The 18,676-nt window shown below is 46.1% G+C and overlaps 1 protein-coding gene across 1 annotated transcript in view; it reads left to right on the plus strand.

The window, feature by feature from the left end:
• Positions 1-12,076: 12,076 nt before the first annotated feature.
• The window catches only part of GTF3A (general transcription factor IIIA), a gene marked incomplete in the record, with an annotated part of 16,824 nt that continues 10,224 nt past the window's right edge, over positions 12,077-18,676 (plus strand). Inside the window, 2 exon segments of the mRNA XM_014583100.1 lie at positions 12,077-12,457; positions 15,870-15,970. Of these exon segments, the coding sequence (XP_014438586.1) occupies positions 12,077-12,457; positions 15,870-15,970 (482 nt within the window).

Genomic DNA, 18,676 nt, shown 5'->3' on the forward strand with positions numbered 1-18,676 from the left:
CAGCATCCCTGCCCAAGGACATGGGGCTTCCTCATCTGTGAATACAAATAATGTCTGCCTCACAAACTCGGTGGGGGTTTAAGTGAGATGGTATATCTAAAGTACTGAGTACATGGGGCCAGGTGATGGCTACCGCAACTGGACCAAATGTGAAAAGTCCTAGGTTCATATCCTGGGACCTCCCTGGATAGTGGACAGTGGCAGAAAGGTGGACAGTGGCAGAAAGGCCCTGTTGAGAGCGACTGTCTCTCTCTCTCTCATTAAATGAAGAAACACCAATAAACAAAAATAAATAAATAAAGTGTTTAGTACAGAAACTAGCCAAAAATTGATCTGTGGGTCAGCTCTTAGCCTAGTGGTTACGTGTTTCTTAGAGCATCAGACCACATGCGGTCAGCTAGGGTTTATTGGGGGAGAGGGTGCCTCTCTCTCTCTCTGTCTCGTTCTCTCCCTCTCTCATGTTTGTATGCATGCCTTTTGGCATTAAAGAAATGGATTTACAGTGACTAAGAAGGAAAGAAGGGGAAGCGATATTTCAAAGCCAACTCAGAATATAGGTAACTTGTGAAGTATGTGAGAAAATAAATAAAAATATCACAGGCATGTCAGAAAGTAATAATCAGGTCTTCTGTCCAAGGCAAAAATTAATGTTTCAGATGAAATGTTGTTTAGACCAGTGAAGGTGTTTGACCAAGGGAAAAGCCATAAGAACTTCCCATTATGTCTACTGCTTCATAGTAGCAGTGGGCCATTTATTGACTGAGTCAAGAAATCCTTACCATCATCTATCATGTGCCTTGTCCTGTGCTAGGTGCTGGAAATACAGTGGTGAACAGACACTTGGAGGCTGCCCTGCAGAGTTTTCACAGTCAGGGAGGATTAATTAGACATTTGCAGTAAACGGTGTTAAGTGCTGTAAGGAGGGAAGTGTAGAATATTCTGGGCTATGGAGTGGGACCTGTTAGCCAACTGGCAAGCTCTTGGAAGGAATTGACCTCTATGCTATTACCTGATGGACAAGTAGGCATCTGTCAGTTCTGAGAGACAGCAGGGGGCAAGAAAAGTGTGATACGAACCAAGAAATAGTAGGTAGGGTCTTCAATAAGTTCATGAAAACTTATCAGAAAACTATGTATAGATTTTAAAGCTTTTTTCTTTTAGTTTTGCCAGAGGGTGGGTGCACTCTCTAGAGAGAGAGAAAGAAGAAAGAGAAAGGGAAGGTGAGAAAGCATTCTCCATGCAACATAGTCACACCACAATCGCAAGTGGTAAGAAGCGAGGTCAGGGAACCAGCAGATGGCATAATGGTTATGTTGTTGTACTCCCACATGGACGACTACAGTTCGAGTCCTGGACCTGGAGGCTGAAACATACATGCGTGTGTGTGTGTGTGTGTGTGTGTGTGCCTAAATTCCCAAGCTGAGAATGGAGGAAAAGGGATTGCAATGTGGCCATCTCCTCCATCCCCCGGGGAGGGTGATTTCTCACTTTCCGTCTCTCTGTCTCTCCTGTGAATGCACACACCGTATAGCAAAAATCTTTCTGAAAATAAATTAAAAAGAAGAAGAAGAAGAAGAAGAAAAGAAAAGAAGAAGTGAGGTCAAGAGATAATGCTGAGTCCTTTGAGGCCCTGCGGTATACTAAAGGAGCTGACGTCCAACTGTTAGGGTATAGGTGTAGAGGATTGATCTGCAGGTCTGGAAACTACATGGTCAATCTTGGATTGGGATTCCAAATCAAACTAAAATGTGCTAGGTGTGCCCTGAGAGCCCGACTATCTGGAGGGCTGGTGAAAGATGGTCACAGCATGATGAGACTCTACGTCCAAGGTCTCCCTCTTTCTCTCTCTCTTGCTCTCTCTCACTCCCTCCCTCTCTCAACCTGTCCTTTGCTTGTGTGCCCTCTCATATTCTTTTTCATGAAAAATAAATAAATAAACTTAAAAAAAAAAAAGAGTTGGGACTTTGAGTTGGGACTTTAAGCTATGGGCTGTGGGATGTCATCGCTATCCCTGGCATTGAAGAAGGACCCTTCAGCTACAGAGTGGAGACAGCATTTGAGAAGGTGAGCCCAGACACAGGCCGCACCTGGAAATCAGATGAGACCATGGCAGACTGGACCAAGACAGTGGGCATGGAGGAGAAGAGAGTTGGATGGATTTTACCCCTAAAGTTAGCTAAAAAGCCATCAGAAATGGGGCACGGGCTCCTTAAACGTACCTCATCTCTGCGAGGGCATCTGTGGTGGTTCAGTGAAAAAAGTTGTCAGAGGGGGTCAGCAGGTGGCGTGGTGGTTAAGGGTATTGTACTCCCACATGACCTACTCTGGTTCAAGTCCTGGACCTGGCAGCTTGCTTTCTCACTTTCCCTTTCTCTCTCTCTGGTCAAATAAAAATAAATAAATAAATAAATAAAATAAAGCTCAGTAAAAAAAAATTTTTTTTTTAAAGTTGTCAGAGTAAATTAGCAAACACAGAAAATCTTGTGTGTGTACTGGATGAAAACTGCACATTCAAGCGCCTGACCCTATGGGTAATCAGCGAGCAATTAAGCTTCACTCACTAGACCGAATATGGCTACTGCGGACTAAAATGGATTTGAAGTAGATGGGAATGATTAAGCACCGGCCTGTGGCAGTCCCCTGGAGGGGCAATTTCAGCTGCAGGGAAATGTGATGATCTGACCAAGTGAGAAGAGGGCTAATTAGAGAGGCCAGGCTGGGATCCTGTGATTAGCTGATAGCCAAGAAGGTGAAATAGTACCATGTCTAATCACTGTCCACTAGCTAATTCCAGATAAGTAGATGTCCGACGGAGGTCACGGGGAGCATGCAAAGCACAGATGCTGAGAGAGGGTGAAAAAATCTGCTGACAGAGTCCAGCTGGGAGGAAGGATTAGGCACAAGTGACAACTTGGAAGACCTATCCTAGCTGAACAATTAGACCATCAGGGACTCCTCAAGGCTTCTCGAAGGACGCGGATTATAGCAAGCATGTGGAAGAGGGGTGAGACTCTTTTGCCCAACCCAGGGCAAAGTGGACAGAACTTTTTTGTCTTTAGCTCACTTTGGGCTGACCTTGGCCAACATGCTAGTGTTTATTCATCCATTCATTCTCTTTCTGTCGGGGTCAGTATTTGAGAATCTTGTCAATTACATTTTGCAGATGGATAACCTGCTGTGACTGGCAGAGGTGCTCACCCAGATCATGGTGATGCTGGTGATGAGAGCTGGTATTTACTGAGCAATTCTGCAATGTCATGCATTTTGTTATGTGCTTCACATGTGTTTAACCCTCACAACTGTTATCCTCACCTGGCTGTCAAGGCAGAGCGAGGTTAACATGCCAAGATCTCATGTGATGCTTGTTACAAGTCCGTGAGAGACACGGGACAGGGTCTCCTCTGCTTTGTACATGGGGAGATACAGATTGGAAAGACTTGCACAAGGTCATACTTGAGTAGCTAGTGGCATTTCAGGCAAAATTCAAAGGTCTTTTTCCAGCACCCCCAACTAGCTACAAAAGAAGTAACAGAGCATGTGGTTTTGTTTCTTTGAGTTAAAAATGTGCTTTAGAAATAATGACCTGATGGGACCAGCAGTTGGCGTAATGGCTATGTCACTGGACTCCTGTGTAGTCGACCACTGTTCAAGTCCCGAACCCGGTGGCTTAAACTCACGCCAAGCGCATGTGTGTGCATGCCCAAGATCCTGAGAGGTGAATGGAGGAGAAGGAATTGCAGCGTGGCCATCCTCCCTCGGGGGTTATTTCTTGCTTTCTGTCTCTGTCTCTCTCTTTCTGGCGAGTGCAAGTGTCCTATAGCAAAAAAAGAAAGAATAACCCGGTTCCCTGTTTGACCCCCTTTGTTCAATAGTCGCTCCTTCATATGAGTTCAAGATCACCAGGTCTGTAGTTATTTTGCGGCATGAAAGACTTTGATTCTATGTGTTATGATGTATAACAAAATATCCCCACACACAGTGGCTTCAACCAACACACATTTATTATCTCAGTTTCTGTGGCTCAGAAATCTGGGCACAGCCGAACTGCACTTTCTTACAGGGTGTTTTCCAGTCCAAATGAAGGAGCTGGTCTTCTGAAGGTATGACTGGGGCATGACCCACTTCTTTTTTTATTTTTACTTTTTTTTTTTTTTTGAGAGGTTTTTGCTATAGGGCATGTGTGCTGGTCAGAGAGACAGAGAGAGACAGAGAGACAGAAAGCGAGAAATCATACCCCAGGGGGGAACCTTCGTTCTCCTCTTGGGATCTTGGGCACGCATGCCACCGGTCCGGGACTTGCACCACAGTCGACTACATGGGAGTCCAGCGACATAGCCATTACACCAACTGCTGGTCCCATGCCAGGACCCACTTCTAAGCTCACATGGCTATTGGCAGCATTCAGTTCCTTGAGGGCTGCTGACTGAGAGACTGAGTTTTTCATTGGCTAATGGCCAGAAGCCATCCTCAATTCTTTGCCTTGTAGACTTCAACATCGTAGCTTGATTCAGCAAAGTGCGTGACCCGAGAGAGTTCAAAAGAGGAGAGGGTCAACTAGTGAGAAGGAAGGCCCGACCTCTTATAATCTAATCACCAAAAACAGACTGCTAGTTTTTATTACTTACAGTGTGCTGAGCCCGGTAGTAAGCACCTTATTTGAATTAATTAGCTCACATAATTCTCACAACATAGCATAGATATTATCATCTCCATTGTACAGAAAGTACAAACTTCAAAGGGATCAAAGAACAGGCTCAAGGATCTAAAGTCAGGTCTGCCAAACTTTAAAGCCCAGGCTTCTGACTACCACCGTTACTAAATTGCCATTTTACCTGAACGTTCAAATATTTTCTCCCTGTCCCTTCCTTCTGGTTCCTTGAGTCCAGACCTCCTACTCTGCCGATAATAATGGCCTCTTAGTGTGCCTTTCTACTCCAGGACTCTCCTCTAATCTAACCACATTCCCTCTTTTCATTTAGAGCTTTATTTATCCTGTCAAACTCTGGCTCAAAAGATGATCACTCTCTTCCCTTTTTCTTAGAATCAAAGAATGTTAGAGCTGAAAGTATCACACTTGTCTTGCCAAGCTCTCGCTCAAAAAATGTCTCACCATCTCACTATTTCCTATCAAAGAATCTTAAATGTTAGAGCTGAAAGGAGTTTTGGCTGTCCCTTTTATGCGACTTTTAAGTTTCTTTTTTCTTTCATGAGAGAGATAAAGAGAGAAACAGACAGACAAACACTCTCTTTTGAAAGTTAATTTTCCCTGAATTATTGGGTAGACAATGGTCAGAGGAGAGGCTAACCTGATTGTCTATATGGTACATTCATTAAAAAAAAAAGACCACAGCACCTCAGAAAGTGCTAGAAGGTCTTGAAAAGATGGGAATATCTAGAGCAGTTTTGAGAACAACCTCTGAGCATCTCTACATAGTTAGAATGAATGGATTTAATCCCTAAATCATGAATGGATTTAATCCTTAAACACTCCTCTTCTGATATAATCGACCATGGGCCTAGAGGATCAGGGCCTCCCTTGAGTATAACTGAAAAAGAGCTTGTAGAATCAACAGTGATGGACCATTTAGTCAATACCGGGGTGCAAGAAGGGGAGAAGCCATGGGTGCTGGGGGGCAGCACCCTCTAAGAAATACGCTGGAGAAGGAGGATAGGAGGAGTAGAGGCTGCAAGTCTATGGGCCTTAGATTAGGAATGAAGGCAGATGAAACAAAAATGGCAAAAAATTGATGGATATTGAAGCCACGTGATATGTACAAAGGGGTTCTTTATGCTTTACTTTTGTTTATGCTTAAAACTTCAATGATGATGATGAAAATATGACTAGGCAGAAAAGAGCACAGACTAATCTCAGTCAACTGGGTTGTTAAGGGAAGGAGTAAAAGCAGGCAATAAATACGGGAATCACAGGGACATGATTCATTTGTTCAAAAGAGAAGAGATTTGAGCATGTTTATTGGGTGAGTAAAAGTACCAACAAAGAAGGTATGTCGGTTACCAATTTCTTCCAAACTGCTATATAACAAACCATCTGAGAACTCAATGGGTTCAAATTATTCAACATCAGGGACCAGCAGTTAGTGTAATGGCTATGTCGCTGAACTCCCATGTAGCCAACCACAGTTCGAGTCCTGGACTTGGTGGCTTAAACTCATGCTGAGCGCATGTGCATGGTGACCAAGATCCCGAGAGGAGAATGGAGGAGAAGGGATTGCGGCGTGGCCATCCCCCTTGGGGGGTGATTTCTTGCTTTCTATCTCTCTGTCTCTCTCTGTCTTTCTGGTGAGCGCACACACTCTAGAGCAAAGAAAAACCTCTCCAAAAGAAAATTACTCAATATCACAGATCTGTGGACTGGTAGCTCATGGTAGGCTGATCAATGTGGGACTTGGGATGAAAAGAGGTGTCTGGTTCTTCTTCTCACTTCTGTCTTGTCCCTTCTGGAACAGGCTATGCAGAAATACAGTGTTTATGACAAAGGCTGAGATACAAAGGAAAACACACAGGCCACTTGGGATCTAGGCTTGGAACCCACATAATACCACTTTCAACTCATAAGACCAAAGCAAGTCATATGTCTGGGCTCAGAGTCAAGGGGTGAGAAAAGATCTCCAGCTCCCATTATGAGAGGAACGAAGACACACAGAAAAGGTGGCTAGTGAACTGCCCAACGAGAAAAGGTATGCTGCAGTTATGTCAGGGTCAACCATTGCTCTTAACTCTTGTGACCCACAGTCTTCTCCCCTCCAAGCTGAGGCTGGGCCTAGGGAAGAGCTCTGTTGGGCCACAAATTCTCTTTCAAGGATCATTAGGCACAGGAGTTAGTGACCAGATTATGTAAGGTCTGGGCTGGTTGAGTTCAGCCAAAGCCCTTGCAAAACCACAGTCAACAGAAGCAGAAATTGTTTTACAGAAGAAGCTGGCCCACGGAGAAAAGAACGGAGAAGCTGGCAGAGGCAAGAAGAGACCTGGGACTGTGAGGATTTGAAACCTAGGGAAGTAGGATTTGGGAGGAAGGGGAGAGAGAGAGGGAGAGATTGGAAAGGGAAGGAAGAGAGATTGAGCAAGACAGAAAGACACATACACACACACACACACACACACACACACGATGTAAATGCAAAAGCTAAGAGTCTCCTGGAGAGCAAAGGAGGAGCAAGACAAGGACAGCAGACCCCAGCACTGACAGACTGAAACATGGACAATCTGCAGACAACTCTCCAATCCTGAGGCCTTTTTGCAATTGATTCAGTGAGCTCCCCTTGTATCCTTAAAACGAATCTCTTTTTCTCAGATTAGTTTGAGTGGGATTTTGGTCCCTGCACGTGAAAGATTCCTTGTTGAAGGTGTTCATGCTGGGGACCAGCAGTTAGCGTAATGGCTATGTTGCTGGACTCCCACATAGTCAACCGTGGTTCGAGACCCAGACCCGGTGGCTTAAAACTCACGCTGGGTGCATGTGCGTGCGTGCCCAAGATCCCGAGAGGAGAACGGAGGAGAAGGGATTGCAGCGTGGCCATCCCCCCGGGGCGGTTTCTCACTTTCTGTCTCTCTGTCTCTCTCTGTCTGTCTGGCAAGCGCACGCACTCTATAGCAAAAACAAAACAAAACAAACAAACAAACCAAAAAAAAAAACCAAAAACCAAAAAAACCTTTACAAAAAAAAAGGTGTTCATGTAAAATATGATTTACAAAAGATTTCACACAAAGGATTCATGGCTGTGTTCATTCAATTAACAAACAATACGGTCAGCCTTTCCTGTAGCAAGCCATCTTGCTGCTGATGATTCATAAAGAACATCTTACAGTTCCTGCCCTTAAAGATTACATCAAGATCAAAGAAACAGGATTTTGTGTGCCTCAATAGTTAAAAACAGCCCTAACATTTGAGGACCGTCTACTGAGTGCTTCAGAAAGAAAAGTATCACAAAAGCTCAAAGGCAGAAACGGTGGATGGGGGCTGGAGTCACCCGGTGAGGCTTACCTAGAGGAAGTGTGCAGGTTGTCAATATCAAGATGGATTCACTTGTGTCAAACCCCAACAAAATAGTGTCCGAAAGCTAAGAAGGGAGGGTCCTTACACATGCATGCCTATGAGAAGAAATACTAAGGGACTGGGGTCGGCAGGTAGCATGGTGGTTAAGAGTGTTGGACTCCCACATGGCTGACCATGGTTCGAGTCCTGGACCTGGCAGCTTGGTTTCCCACTCCCCCCTTTCTCTCAATCTCTCTCTCTCTCTCTCTCTGGTCAAATTAAAATACCTAAAAATAAAGTTCAATAAAATAATTTTTAAAAAATTTTAAAAAAATACAAAGGGACTTCAGAAAGCTTGTGGGAAAATGGAAGGAATTATGAGCTTTTGTTACTGCAGAAATAGATATCCATGCTTATTTTTTTCTTTGTAATATACATTTTCCATGAACTTTTTGAAGTCTACCTCATATTACAAAGACTCTGAAGAGCTCTTATGCATAAATGCCTGTAACAGAAATTTTTGCCAAGGACTTTCCAAACTGCAGCTCACTACGTGAGTCAGAGGACAGATGCGCAGGAACACTTGCCCGACACGTGGTTTCCACCAGTGAATTGATGTCAGCTCTGAGATAAGCACCTCCACCAATGTTCTTTGTGTTTCAAAATGAATTATGTATACTTCTCCCGTTTGCTATTATAAGTTTCTCCTTGCCTCATGTCAACATGCCTTGGACATACTGACAGTCTCCAGAGCACCCACAACCAAATATGTTTATTCTGCTACTGCTGAATAAACTATCAAGGGTCTTCAAAACATGCTTATTGTGGGGACCAACAGTTGGTGTAATGGCTATGTTGATGGACTCCCATGTAGTCAGCCGCAGTTCGAGTTCCAGATCCGGTGGTTTAAACTGACGCTGGGCGCGTGTGTGTGCGTGCCCAAGATCCCGAGAGGAGAATGGAGGAGAAGGGATTGTGGGGTGGCCATTCCGCCCAGGGGGTGATTTCTTGCTTACTGTCTCTCTTTCTCTGTCTTTCTGGTGAGCTCACGCACCCTATAGCAAAAAACTTCTCAAAAAGCAAAACAAAACAAAAACAAAACCAAACACATATAATGAAAAAAAAATGCATTTTATTTTAAAAAAAACTGCACCCAAACAAACTCACACTTTAATTCCATTTTCCCGCAAATGTTTTGAAGTCCCCTCATATTCCTTACAGAGCCCCTTTCTCTGTTTGTCATTTAAGTTGACACAGCATTTCATCTGGGCCTGGAATTGTGACTAGGGTAGGAAGGGCCTGGAGGAGACCTGAGCCCAGGGCCCCCATTTCCTATGTACTGTCTCCCGAACTGCAGGAAGTATAGCTAAGAGTATAAAATGTTTTGCAAATACCAGTCTTGCAAACTTAAACCTATAAAGTCTTGGGTGTTATGGGGAGATAGTCCTGGCAGCCACTGGTAGGAGAGTTTAAAGGCAGGAGACTGTAAAGACAGGAAGGAGGAGCATGGACAGATGCAGAAGCCAGCCAGGGAAGGGCAGAGGAAGGAGCGGGTGATCACATCAATATTTTTCCACTCTGAATCAGAGACTCATTCCATTGATGTGGGTGGGGACTGGAGAAGCATCATCGAAGGCTCCCAGGAGACTTTAATGTGCAGCCTGGGTCGAGAACCACTGTTCTAAGTTTTCCAGGCTGGCGAGAGGATTACAGGGTCAAAGAAGGTGTGGCCAGGCAGAGATAACGAGATTATTTAATTTACAACTAATGTTGAATGTAAGATAACTGCATGATGTTAAAGTCATTTAAAAAATCCACTTGTCATTTAGATGTGTGGTCCATGGGTGAGTAAAGTGCAGAGAGGAAGGAGACAGAGGCATGGATCAGTTCAGAAAAAAGGCCAACATTGGTTGAGTGTATGGCATGGCCTGGATCCTCCAGCTGCTTTACATGAAGAGTTGTTGGATAATTGCAGGCTCGTGGTAAATGAGACTAGCATGGAGGTGGCACACAGTAAATAGAACTAGTGGTTACTATAAACTCATTTAAATGTTAAAATGACCTTAACAGGCGGGTTTTATTTATTTATTTGGAGAGATTTTTGCTATAGGGTGCATGCACTCGACAGAAAGAGAGAGGCAGAGGGGCCAGCAGTTAACATAATGGCTATGTCGCTGGACTCCCATGTAGTTGACCACGGTTCGCATCCTGGACCTGTGGCTTAAAACTCATGCCGGGCGCATGTGCGTGCGTGCCCAAGATCCCAGAGGAGAATGGAGGAGAAGGGATTGCGGTGTGGCCATCCCCCCTGGGGGGTTATTTCTCGCTTTCTGTCTCTTTGTCTCTCTGTGTGGCAAGCGCACACGTGCCCTATAGCAAAAACCTCTCCAAAAAAAAAAAAAAAAAAACAAAAAGAAAGAAAAAGAAAGAGAGACAGAGAGACAGAAAGCGAGAAATAACCCCCCAGGGGGGATGGCCACACCGCAATCCCTTCTCCTCCATTCTCCTCTGGGATCTTGGGCACGCACGCACACGTGCCCGGCATGAGCTTAAGCCACCAGGTCTGGTACTTGAACCACACAGTCAACTACATGGAAGTTTAGTGGTATAGCCATTACAGCAACCGCTGGTCCCAACAGGTGGGTTTTAAATAATCCCAGTTTAGAGATAGAAAAAGAGATTCAAAGGCCTATAGTTAGGGGAACAGCAGTTGGCATAATGGATATGTTGCTGGACTCCCATGTAGACGACTGCAGTTCGAGTCCCGGACTTGGTGGCTTAAACTCACTCTGGGCGCATGTGCGTGCCCAAGATCCTGAGAGGAGAATGGAGGAGAAGGGATTGTGGCGTGGCCATCCCTCCTTGGGAGGGTGATTTCTCGTTTTCTGTCTCTCTGTCTCTCTCTTTCTGGAGAGCACACATGCCCTATAGCAAAAATTCCCCCCCCCAAAGAAAAGACCTAAAGTTAGTACATTTAGAGTTAATATCCAAGGTCAGGTGTCTGAGGCTGAAAGCCAGTGCTCTCCTGCTACATAATACATCACAGCAGAGGGATGAGAACATGAACTTGGGTGCCAGGTTAAGAAGGCAGAACAACTGGCCAAGAAGCCAATAACTAAATAAACAAACAGAAGGCAAGAGAAGAGCCATGGGTGCACTGTGTAGGCTTGGGAGGCCAAGAAGAAAGAGGATCCAGGAGTCACCAAGCACCCTGGCCCTGTTCATGATGCATGGGAGGAAAAGGCCAGAACCAGCTCAAGGGAAACCACTCCAGACTGTTGGTGCCGATGCAGGAAAGCCACAGGGGATGCACATCACAGACACTGTCACAGTCCCGTCCTGAGACCCCTATGAGACACGCGCTATTATCTTTCCCACATTCAAGATGAGGAGACTGAGGCTCAGAGTGAGTATGAAGTGAGGATTCCAGTTCAGAACTGTTAGGCCCTGGCTTATTTTCAAAACTACAGATCTGCCCAGGGACTTGTTCCTCAGATTCACACGGGGGCTTGCGTCATGATTTGGAATGATGTAGGATGTGAAAAATGCGATTTAGTGGAATCAGACAATCCCACTTGTCACTATTATCTTCATCCACGGACATCCTTTAGACAAGGAGCCCTCATAAACCAAGTTTCCTGCATTCATTCAAGCCTCTCAACAGTGCTGCTCAAATTCTGTTATTAATAGAATCACCTGGAGAGTTCCCTCAAGTAGTGACCTGTTTCCGACTCTCCCCGAAATTGTAGTTTAGTTGGTGCAGGTATTCTCTGGGGTTTGGGATTTTGAAAAGATCGCCGTGAGGTTCCAGGGAGCAGACAAGCTAGGTGAGCAACGTTCTGGGGCTTCCTTAGGGGGAGTGGACAGAATCCAAGACAACGGAGGATAAATAGGCAATGTGCTAAGAACAGACTAAACCATGCAAGGATAGGACTTTGCAGTGGACTTGGGTGGCGGATGAGAAATGAACTACATTCAAGCAGTAGCTCAGCACTTCAGCAGCCAAAAGACGCACAAGACTCCCCAACACACTAACCCAACCCCTTTCACTCAGGGTGCGCGCCACAGCGGACCTACTTGCGCATGCGCCGGGACACAGCGCAGCGTACCGCCTACGCACTCACGCTCCAAGCCCCGCCCGGCTCCGCCGGGGCCACGTTCCCGGAAGTGCTCCGGCTCGCCGGGCGCTGTCTGCCGCGCGCGCTTGTTCGCGGCACGTGGCTCGACACGTGGGTGCGCGTCTGGCGCAGAGACCGGGGCACCCTGGAGCCGCCCGCTTCGGTCGCGAAGGCGGTGCCCGCCGCGACGGTCGTGGATGCACTCATCGCAGCCGGGGAGGGCCCAGCCCCGCCCCCGCCGCCGCCTGCTGTCGCTCAGAGGTTCATTTGCTCCTTTCCCGACTGCAGCGCCAATTACAACAAGGCCTGGAAGCTAGACGCTCACCTGTGCAAGCACACGGGGGAGGTAACGAGGCCCGACCCCGCGCAGGGGCGTGGCGTCCAGCCCTGTGACCCTGGGGAGCGGTAGCTAGCGATGTGGGACCGTGTCGCGTAGCACTAGGACAGCCACTGCAGGTGTGCCCGGTGCTCAGGGCCACAGGCTATGCTAAGTGAGACATGTTCGGCTTTGGTATCGTGGACTTAAGAAGCTGAGGGAGTGGACAAGAAGTTCCAGAACCTTTCTTGTGGGACAGCAGTGCTTACGAAGCAACTCTTTACTCTTTAATCTTTTTTTTTTTTTGGGAAGTTTTTGCTATAGGGCACTTGCGCTGGCCAGAAAGACAGAGAGAGACAGAAAGCGAGAAATCACCCCCAAAGGGAGGATGGCCCTACTGCCATCTCTTCTCCTCTGGGGATCTTGGGCATGCACCAACACATGCCTGGGATGAGTTTAAGTCACCAGGTCTGGGACTCAAACCGGGGTAGACCACATGGGAGTCCAGCGACATAGCCATTACGCTGACTGATCTTAAATCTTGGCCAGTCAAGCACTTCCCCATAATCCCTTAACTCATGCACAATTTGGTGACACCTATCTTAAGCTTTAGCCTGCTGGACTGGGTGCAGAGGGTAACATCTATGTACCTGGGCCTGGCAAGTAGCCTGCCTTCATTCTTTAATAACTCAGTACCAGAGGGAGCAGTGAATGGAATAGGCGAGGCTTCTGCTGCCTCGGCCCTTGGGCTTTAGTAGTTCACGTGGACAGATGGGTAGACGTGAGGTGCAGTAAAGGGAGTGCTGCTCATGCCCTTAGGCAGGGCCTCTGTGTAAGGAGGGATCTTGCTGTGGAGACAGATGAGTCCAGTGACAGATGCACAGGGAGCCTGTCTGTGGTCGTGAGGGTGGAAGGCAGGCCAGTGTCATTGGATGGGTGATCACACCAGAGGATGTCCGAGAGGTAGGTGAGGGTAGGAGTTTGGATTATATCTTGAGGGCAGTAGGAGCCTTTGCGATGTCAGATTCCTTGGCCTGACAAGGCAGCTTGTGTTGCAGGTGAGGACAGCAAGACTTGTGGAGGTCGATGAAGCTGCCCACTTTCCCAGTGTGAGAGAGCCAGGCCTCATACATCTTCAGCTAAAGGCCCTTCATTTCTTTCTTTCTTTCTTTCTTCCTCTCTCTCTCTCTTTCTTCTTTTTTTTAAGAGAGATTTTTACGAAAGGGCGAGTGTATTCCACAGAGAGACAGAAAGCGAGAAATCATCTCACCAAACCCCCTCCAATTGAATGGCCACAATGCAATCCCTTCTTCTCCATTCTCTGGAGATCTTGGGTACGCATGCGGGTCTGGGACTTGAACCACTGTCAGCCACTTGGGAGTCCAGCGATGCAACAACCATTCTGCTATCTGCTGGTCCCAAGGCCCTTAATTTATTTTATTTTATTTTTTTGAGAGGCTTTTGCTGTAGGGCGCATGCACTCGCCAGACAGACAGAGACAGACAGACAGAAAGCAAGAAATGACCCCCCGGGGGGATGGTCACACCGCAATCCCTTCTCCATTCTCCTCTCAGGATCTTGGGCACACACGCACACAATGCCCGGGATGAGTTTAAGCCACCAAGTCCGGGTCTTGAACCACGGTCGACTACGTGGGAGTCCAGCGACATAGCCATTATGCTAACTGCTGGTCCAGCCCTTAATTTCTTAAACCAGGGCCTGTAGTCCCTGCGTTTGCACCTTATGCCTATTCTAACTTATGGACCAACTGCTCTGTATCTCCTGGCCCCCGTTCCTTAGCCGGTCTTTAGGGTTGAAGTGCTGCTCTTTTCTTCTTCCTTATTGGCTCCTTTCACTGGCAGCTTTTTCCCTCTGCGTTTTCATTTCCACTTAGCTCTCCCTTGGAAGTCTTCCCCAGTGACTGGCTTCACTCAACATCCTTAATGCGCTGCCTCCCTGTCTGTCCTCTTGCCCTTTCTCATATTCCTGGCCTTTATATAATCAGTGCGTACAAATTAGAGCATGGCTTTCCATTTAGACCTGTGTGCAGTATCTGGATATTGACACTACCAGCTTTCTTCACGCAGGTTGGAAAAGTTGGAGTCGGCATCTTCGTTGTCTCAAATCTCAGGCTGACTACTTTGACAAACATTTATTGTGGCTACTCCATGACTCGAGCCGTGGAAGGTTCTGTGGTGGCACTGCTGGTAATACAGCTGGCCCGTGTCTTTCCAGCCCATTCACGCCTAGTGTTCTCACTGAGGCCTTGGTACCTCACTCCTGGAGCCGTCGTGGTGTGCTTTCTGTAGTCGCATACACAGAACTGGTTATTTGGGAGGATGTGTTTTGAGTTTTCCTATAGGTTTGGACTGGAGTTCCCCCTCTGACCTCCTGGATCCTAAGTGGTGGTTACAGTGGTTGTGGGTGTGGAAGGCAGGCCAGTGTCATTGGATGGGGTGGTCCTACCAGTAAGCAGGGCTAGCTGTTGAAGCCTGGTGTCAGGTTAGGAGCACGTTAGTAATGCAGTGCAGTGTTTGTGAAGGCTACTTACTTACTCCAAATGCTATCCTTTCAAATTCTGTTGCACTGACTTTGTGAAGTTGTGGCATTTACGACGATTCAGAAAGTTCATGGAAACATGGAATGAAAATTTATTTTGTGCAAAACTGAAATTCATGCAGTTTATTCATAATACATTTTCCATGAGTTTTTTTGTTTGTTTGTTTTTAATTTTGCTGGTGGGTATGTACACTGCCAGAGAGCAAAGGGACCAGCTGATGGTGTAATGGTTACATTGCCGGACTCCCACATAGCCAGTTCGAATCCTGGACCTGGCAGCTTAAAAAACTCACACCAGGTGCGTGTGTGTGCGTGCCCAAAATTCCAAGAGGAGAATGGAAGAGAAGGGATTGTGGTATGGTCATCCCTCCTGGGGAATGATTCCTCGCTTTCTGTCTCTCTCTCTCTCTCTCTCTGGCAAGTGCACATACCTATAGCAAAAATCTTGCCAAGAAAGAAGAAAGTTAGAAAGTACCTCCCGTGGGACATGGTCATGTCACAATCCCTTCTCTGTTTCTTCTTCCTTTTGGGATTTTTGGGCACTACGCACACACGTCTGACATGTTTTTCAGGTTGATGGGTCTAGGACTTCAATGACATGGTCAGCCATGTGGTATCCAACTGCCTCTTTAACCACCGAGTCTCAGGCTGGCCCTCTGTGAGCTATGCAAAGGCCCCTTGTACGCCGTGTAACTTCAGGCATTCTGTGTCTTACCTTGGCGGGTACAGCAGGTGCTTTACATACTGAGTGGAAACCGTGCATGTTGGATACTGGAGATGCAGTCTGTAGCTTTGCCTGCTAGACATTTTAGGCTTTTAAATAATACCAGAGTTACTAACTAGGACAGGAGTAACATGTTTTTTCCCCTTTTCTTCCTGCTAGAGGCCATTCGTCTGTGACTATGATGGGTGTGGCAAGGCCTTCATCAGGGACTACCATCTTAGTCGCCACGTCCTGATTCATACTGGAGAAAAGCCATTTGTGTAAGTACTAAGAACTGTTTTTAGGCCTTCAAACTGGGTTATGTTTAATATCTAGACCTGGTAAGAAAACTGTAAACACACAGATCAAGAGTGCAAGACTTTTGTTTTTACATCAGAGGAGAATAGGTTTGGAATGTGTAGAAGAGAGGAAGAGTTTGTGAGTCATTTGTTTGTAATAAACCCAGGAATAAGTTCATTTGACATTCTCTTGAGTTTGCATCCTCTCATCTGCCTTTAATTTATATATAGTAGACCGGAAATCGGGCTTGAAAAGCAGTTTAGACTAGGTGGAAATGGTTCCGAGGCAGATTCCTGGCTCAGCATTGTCAGGGCCTTTATAAGCTGCTGAGATAAAAGATACAGTCATGGGCTGGCAGGTGGTGGTGTGGTTAAGGATGCTGCACTCCCACATGGCCGACCATGGTTTAAGTCCCGGACCTGGTGGCTTGCTTTCTCATTTTTTTCCCCCTCTCTGTCTCTCTTGCTCTCACTCTGTCCCTCTCTGATCAAGTTAAAAATAAATAAATGAATAAAGTTAAATATAAGAAAAGGTATAGTCATGAGGAAGTAGAGTTTTTGTTTTTGTTTGTTTATTTTGCCATAGGGTTCTTGTGTTTGCCAGAGAGAGAGAGAAAGAGAGAGAAAAAGTGAGAAATACCCCCCTCCCAGAGGGGACAGCTATGTTGTAAGCCCTTTTCCTCCATTTTCCTTTCAGGATTTGGGGTATGTATGCACATGTGCCTGGCATGAGTTTAAAGCCACCAGGTCCAGGACTTGAACCATGTTCAGCCATGTGGGAGTCTAGCACCTTAACCACTACGCTACCTGCTGGCCCTGGAAGTAGAGCTTTTAATAGTTCATTTTGGGGGCCAGCAGGTGGTCTAGCAGGGCTGAACATGGTTCAAATAGTGGACCTGGTGGCTTGAAACTCATGCTGGGTGTGTGTGCATATATGCCCAAAATCCTCGCAGGAGAATAGAAGAGAAGAGACTGTGGTGTGGCCATCCCCCCAGAAGGTGATTTCTTACTTTCCCTCTCACCATCTCTGTCTGTCTTTTTTTGGTGAGTATACATGTCCTACGGCAAAAGCCTTAAAAAAAAAAAAAAAGTTCATCTTGTGTTTTTTTTTTCTTTTTCTTTCTTTTTTAGAGATTTTTGCTACGTGCACTCACCAGAGAGACAGAAAGAGATGGAGAGAGAGTGAGAAATCACCCCCTCAAGGGGGTGGCCACACCATAATCCCATCTCCTTCATTCTCCTTTCGGGATCTTGGGCATGCACACACACACGCTTGATGTGATTTTTCAAGCCACCAGGTCCAGGGCTTAAACTGCAGTCAGCAATGTGGGAGTCCAGTGCCTTAACCACTACACCATTTGCTGGCCCCTCATCCTATATTTCTTAGAATTAAGCCTTTGCTCCACTGCCATACAAGTTTTAATTTTTTTCTGGGAGTTACTCATTTCTAGAAGAGCAGAGATGCTGCTTTTCTGCCAGCCACTTCTTTAAAGCAGCAGACTTAACATTTAGAGTGCATCAGAATCAGTTGAAGAGCTGGTTGAAACAAACTGCTAGAGCCCACCCCATTTTCTGATTCAGTAGGTATGGGCTGGAACCTGAGAATCTGCCTCTTAGCAAGTTCCCCGGCAATGCTGATGCTGCTGGTCCAAGAATCACACTTGGGGAACCACTCGTCAAAATATTCATTAAGTTTTTATTGAAGAAAATAAAAGTATTATGATAGATGCCCAGAGGAATATGTAGGAGACCACAAAAGGAGACAACTGTGTAGTTGCTAGACTCCCACATGGTTCAGATGTTGAGGTTCGGTATTATAATTTTGTTTTATGAGACAATTCTGTGAGCTGTAGGTTTTCTAATGACCTCCAATGATTTTCTTTTTGTTTTAAGATGATAATAAACGATAATATTCAGTATATCAAGTCTTTTTATTTTAAAAATTTGCTAGAGGGTGCATTCGCTAGCTGTAGAGAGATAGGGGTTGGGGTTAGGAAAGTTAGGAATTTTGGGTGCATACACAAGGGCTCAGCATTTTTTATTTTAAGAGGTTTTTGCCTTAGGATGCATGCACTCACTGGAGAGACAGAGACAGAAAGAGAGAGAGAGTCAGAGGGAAAGTGAGAAAATGTCCCCCCATGCCACAATTCCTTTTTCTTCCACTTTCCTACTGGGATCTTGGACACTTGTGCATGTGTGACCAGCGTGAGTTTCAAGCCACCAGGTCAGGGACTTGAACCTTGGTTGGCCATCTGGGAGTCCAGTGACATAACCGCTGCACTATCTTCTGGCCCCATCCTAGTATGTTCCTTAAGCCACTGGGGTTGGGAGGCCATGTAGCATCTTGCCACCTTAACCACCAAATCACTGCCTAGCCCAAAATATTAAATCTTAAAGCCAGAATGGGGGCCGGCCCTGTGTACTAGCGGTTAAGGGAGCTGGATCTCCGTTGGATGACTGGTTTCAGTCCCAGCCCTGGCAGCTTGAAAAACACTCAGGGCATGTGTACCCCAAATCCTGATAGGACAGAGATAAAGAAGATTAAACACCGAGTATGTCCATGCCCCATTGGGGGATGGGTTTTCATTCTTTTTTTTTCTCTCTGGTGAGTGCAATTGTCTGTGGCAATTAAAAAAAAAAAAAAAAATGAAAAGGACCCAGGACCCGCAGTTGGCATTCTGCCACCGT

The sequence above is a fragment of the Tupaia chinensis genome, unplaced genomic scaffold (genome assembly GCF_000334495.1).
Source record: "Tupaia chinensis unplaced genomic scaffold, TupChi_1.0 Scaffold144045_1, whole genome shotgun sequence".
Taxonomy (NCBI): Eukaryota; Metazoa; Chordata; class Mammalia; order Scandentia; family Tupaiidae; genus Tupaia; species Tupaia belangeri.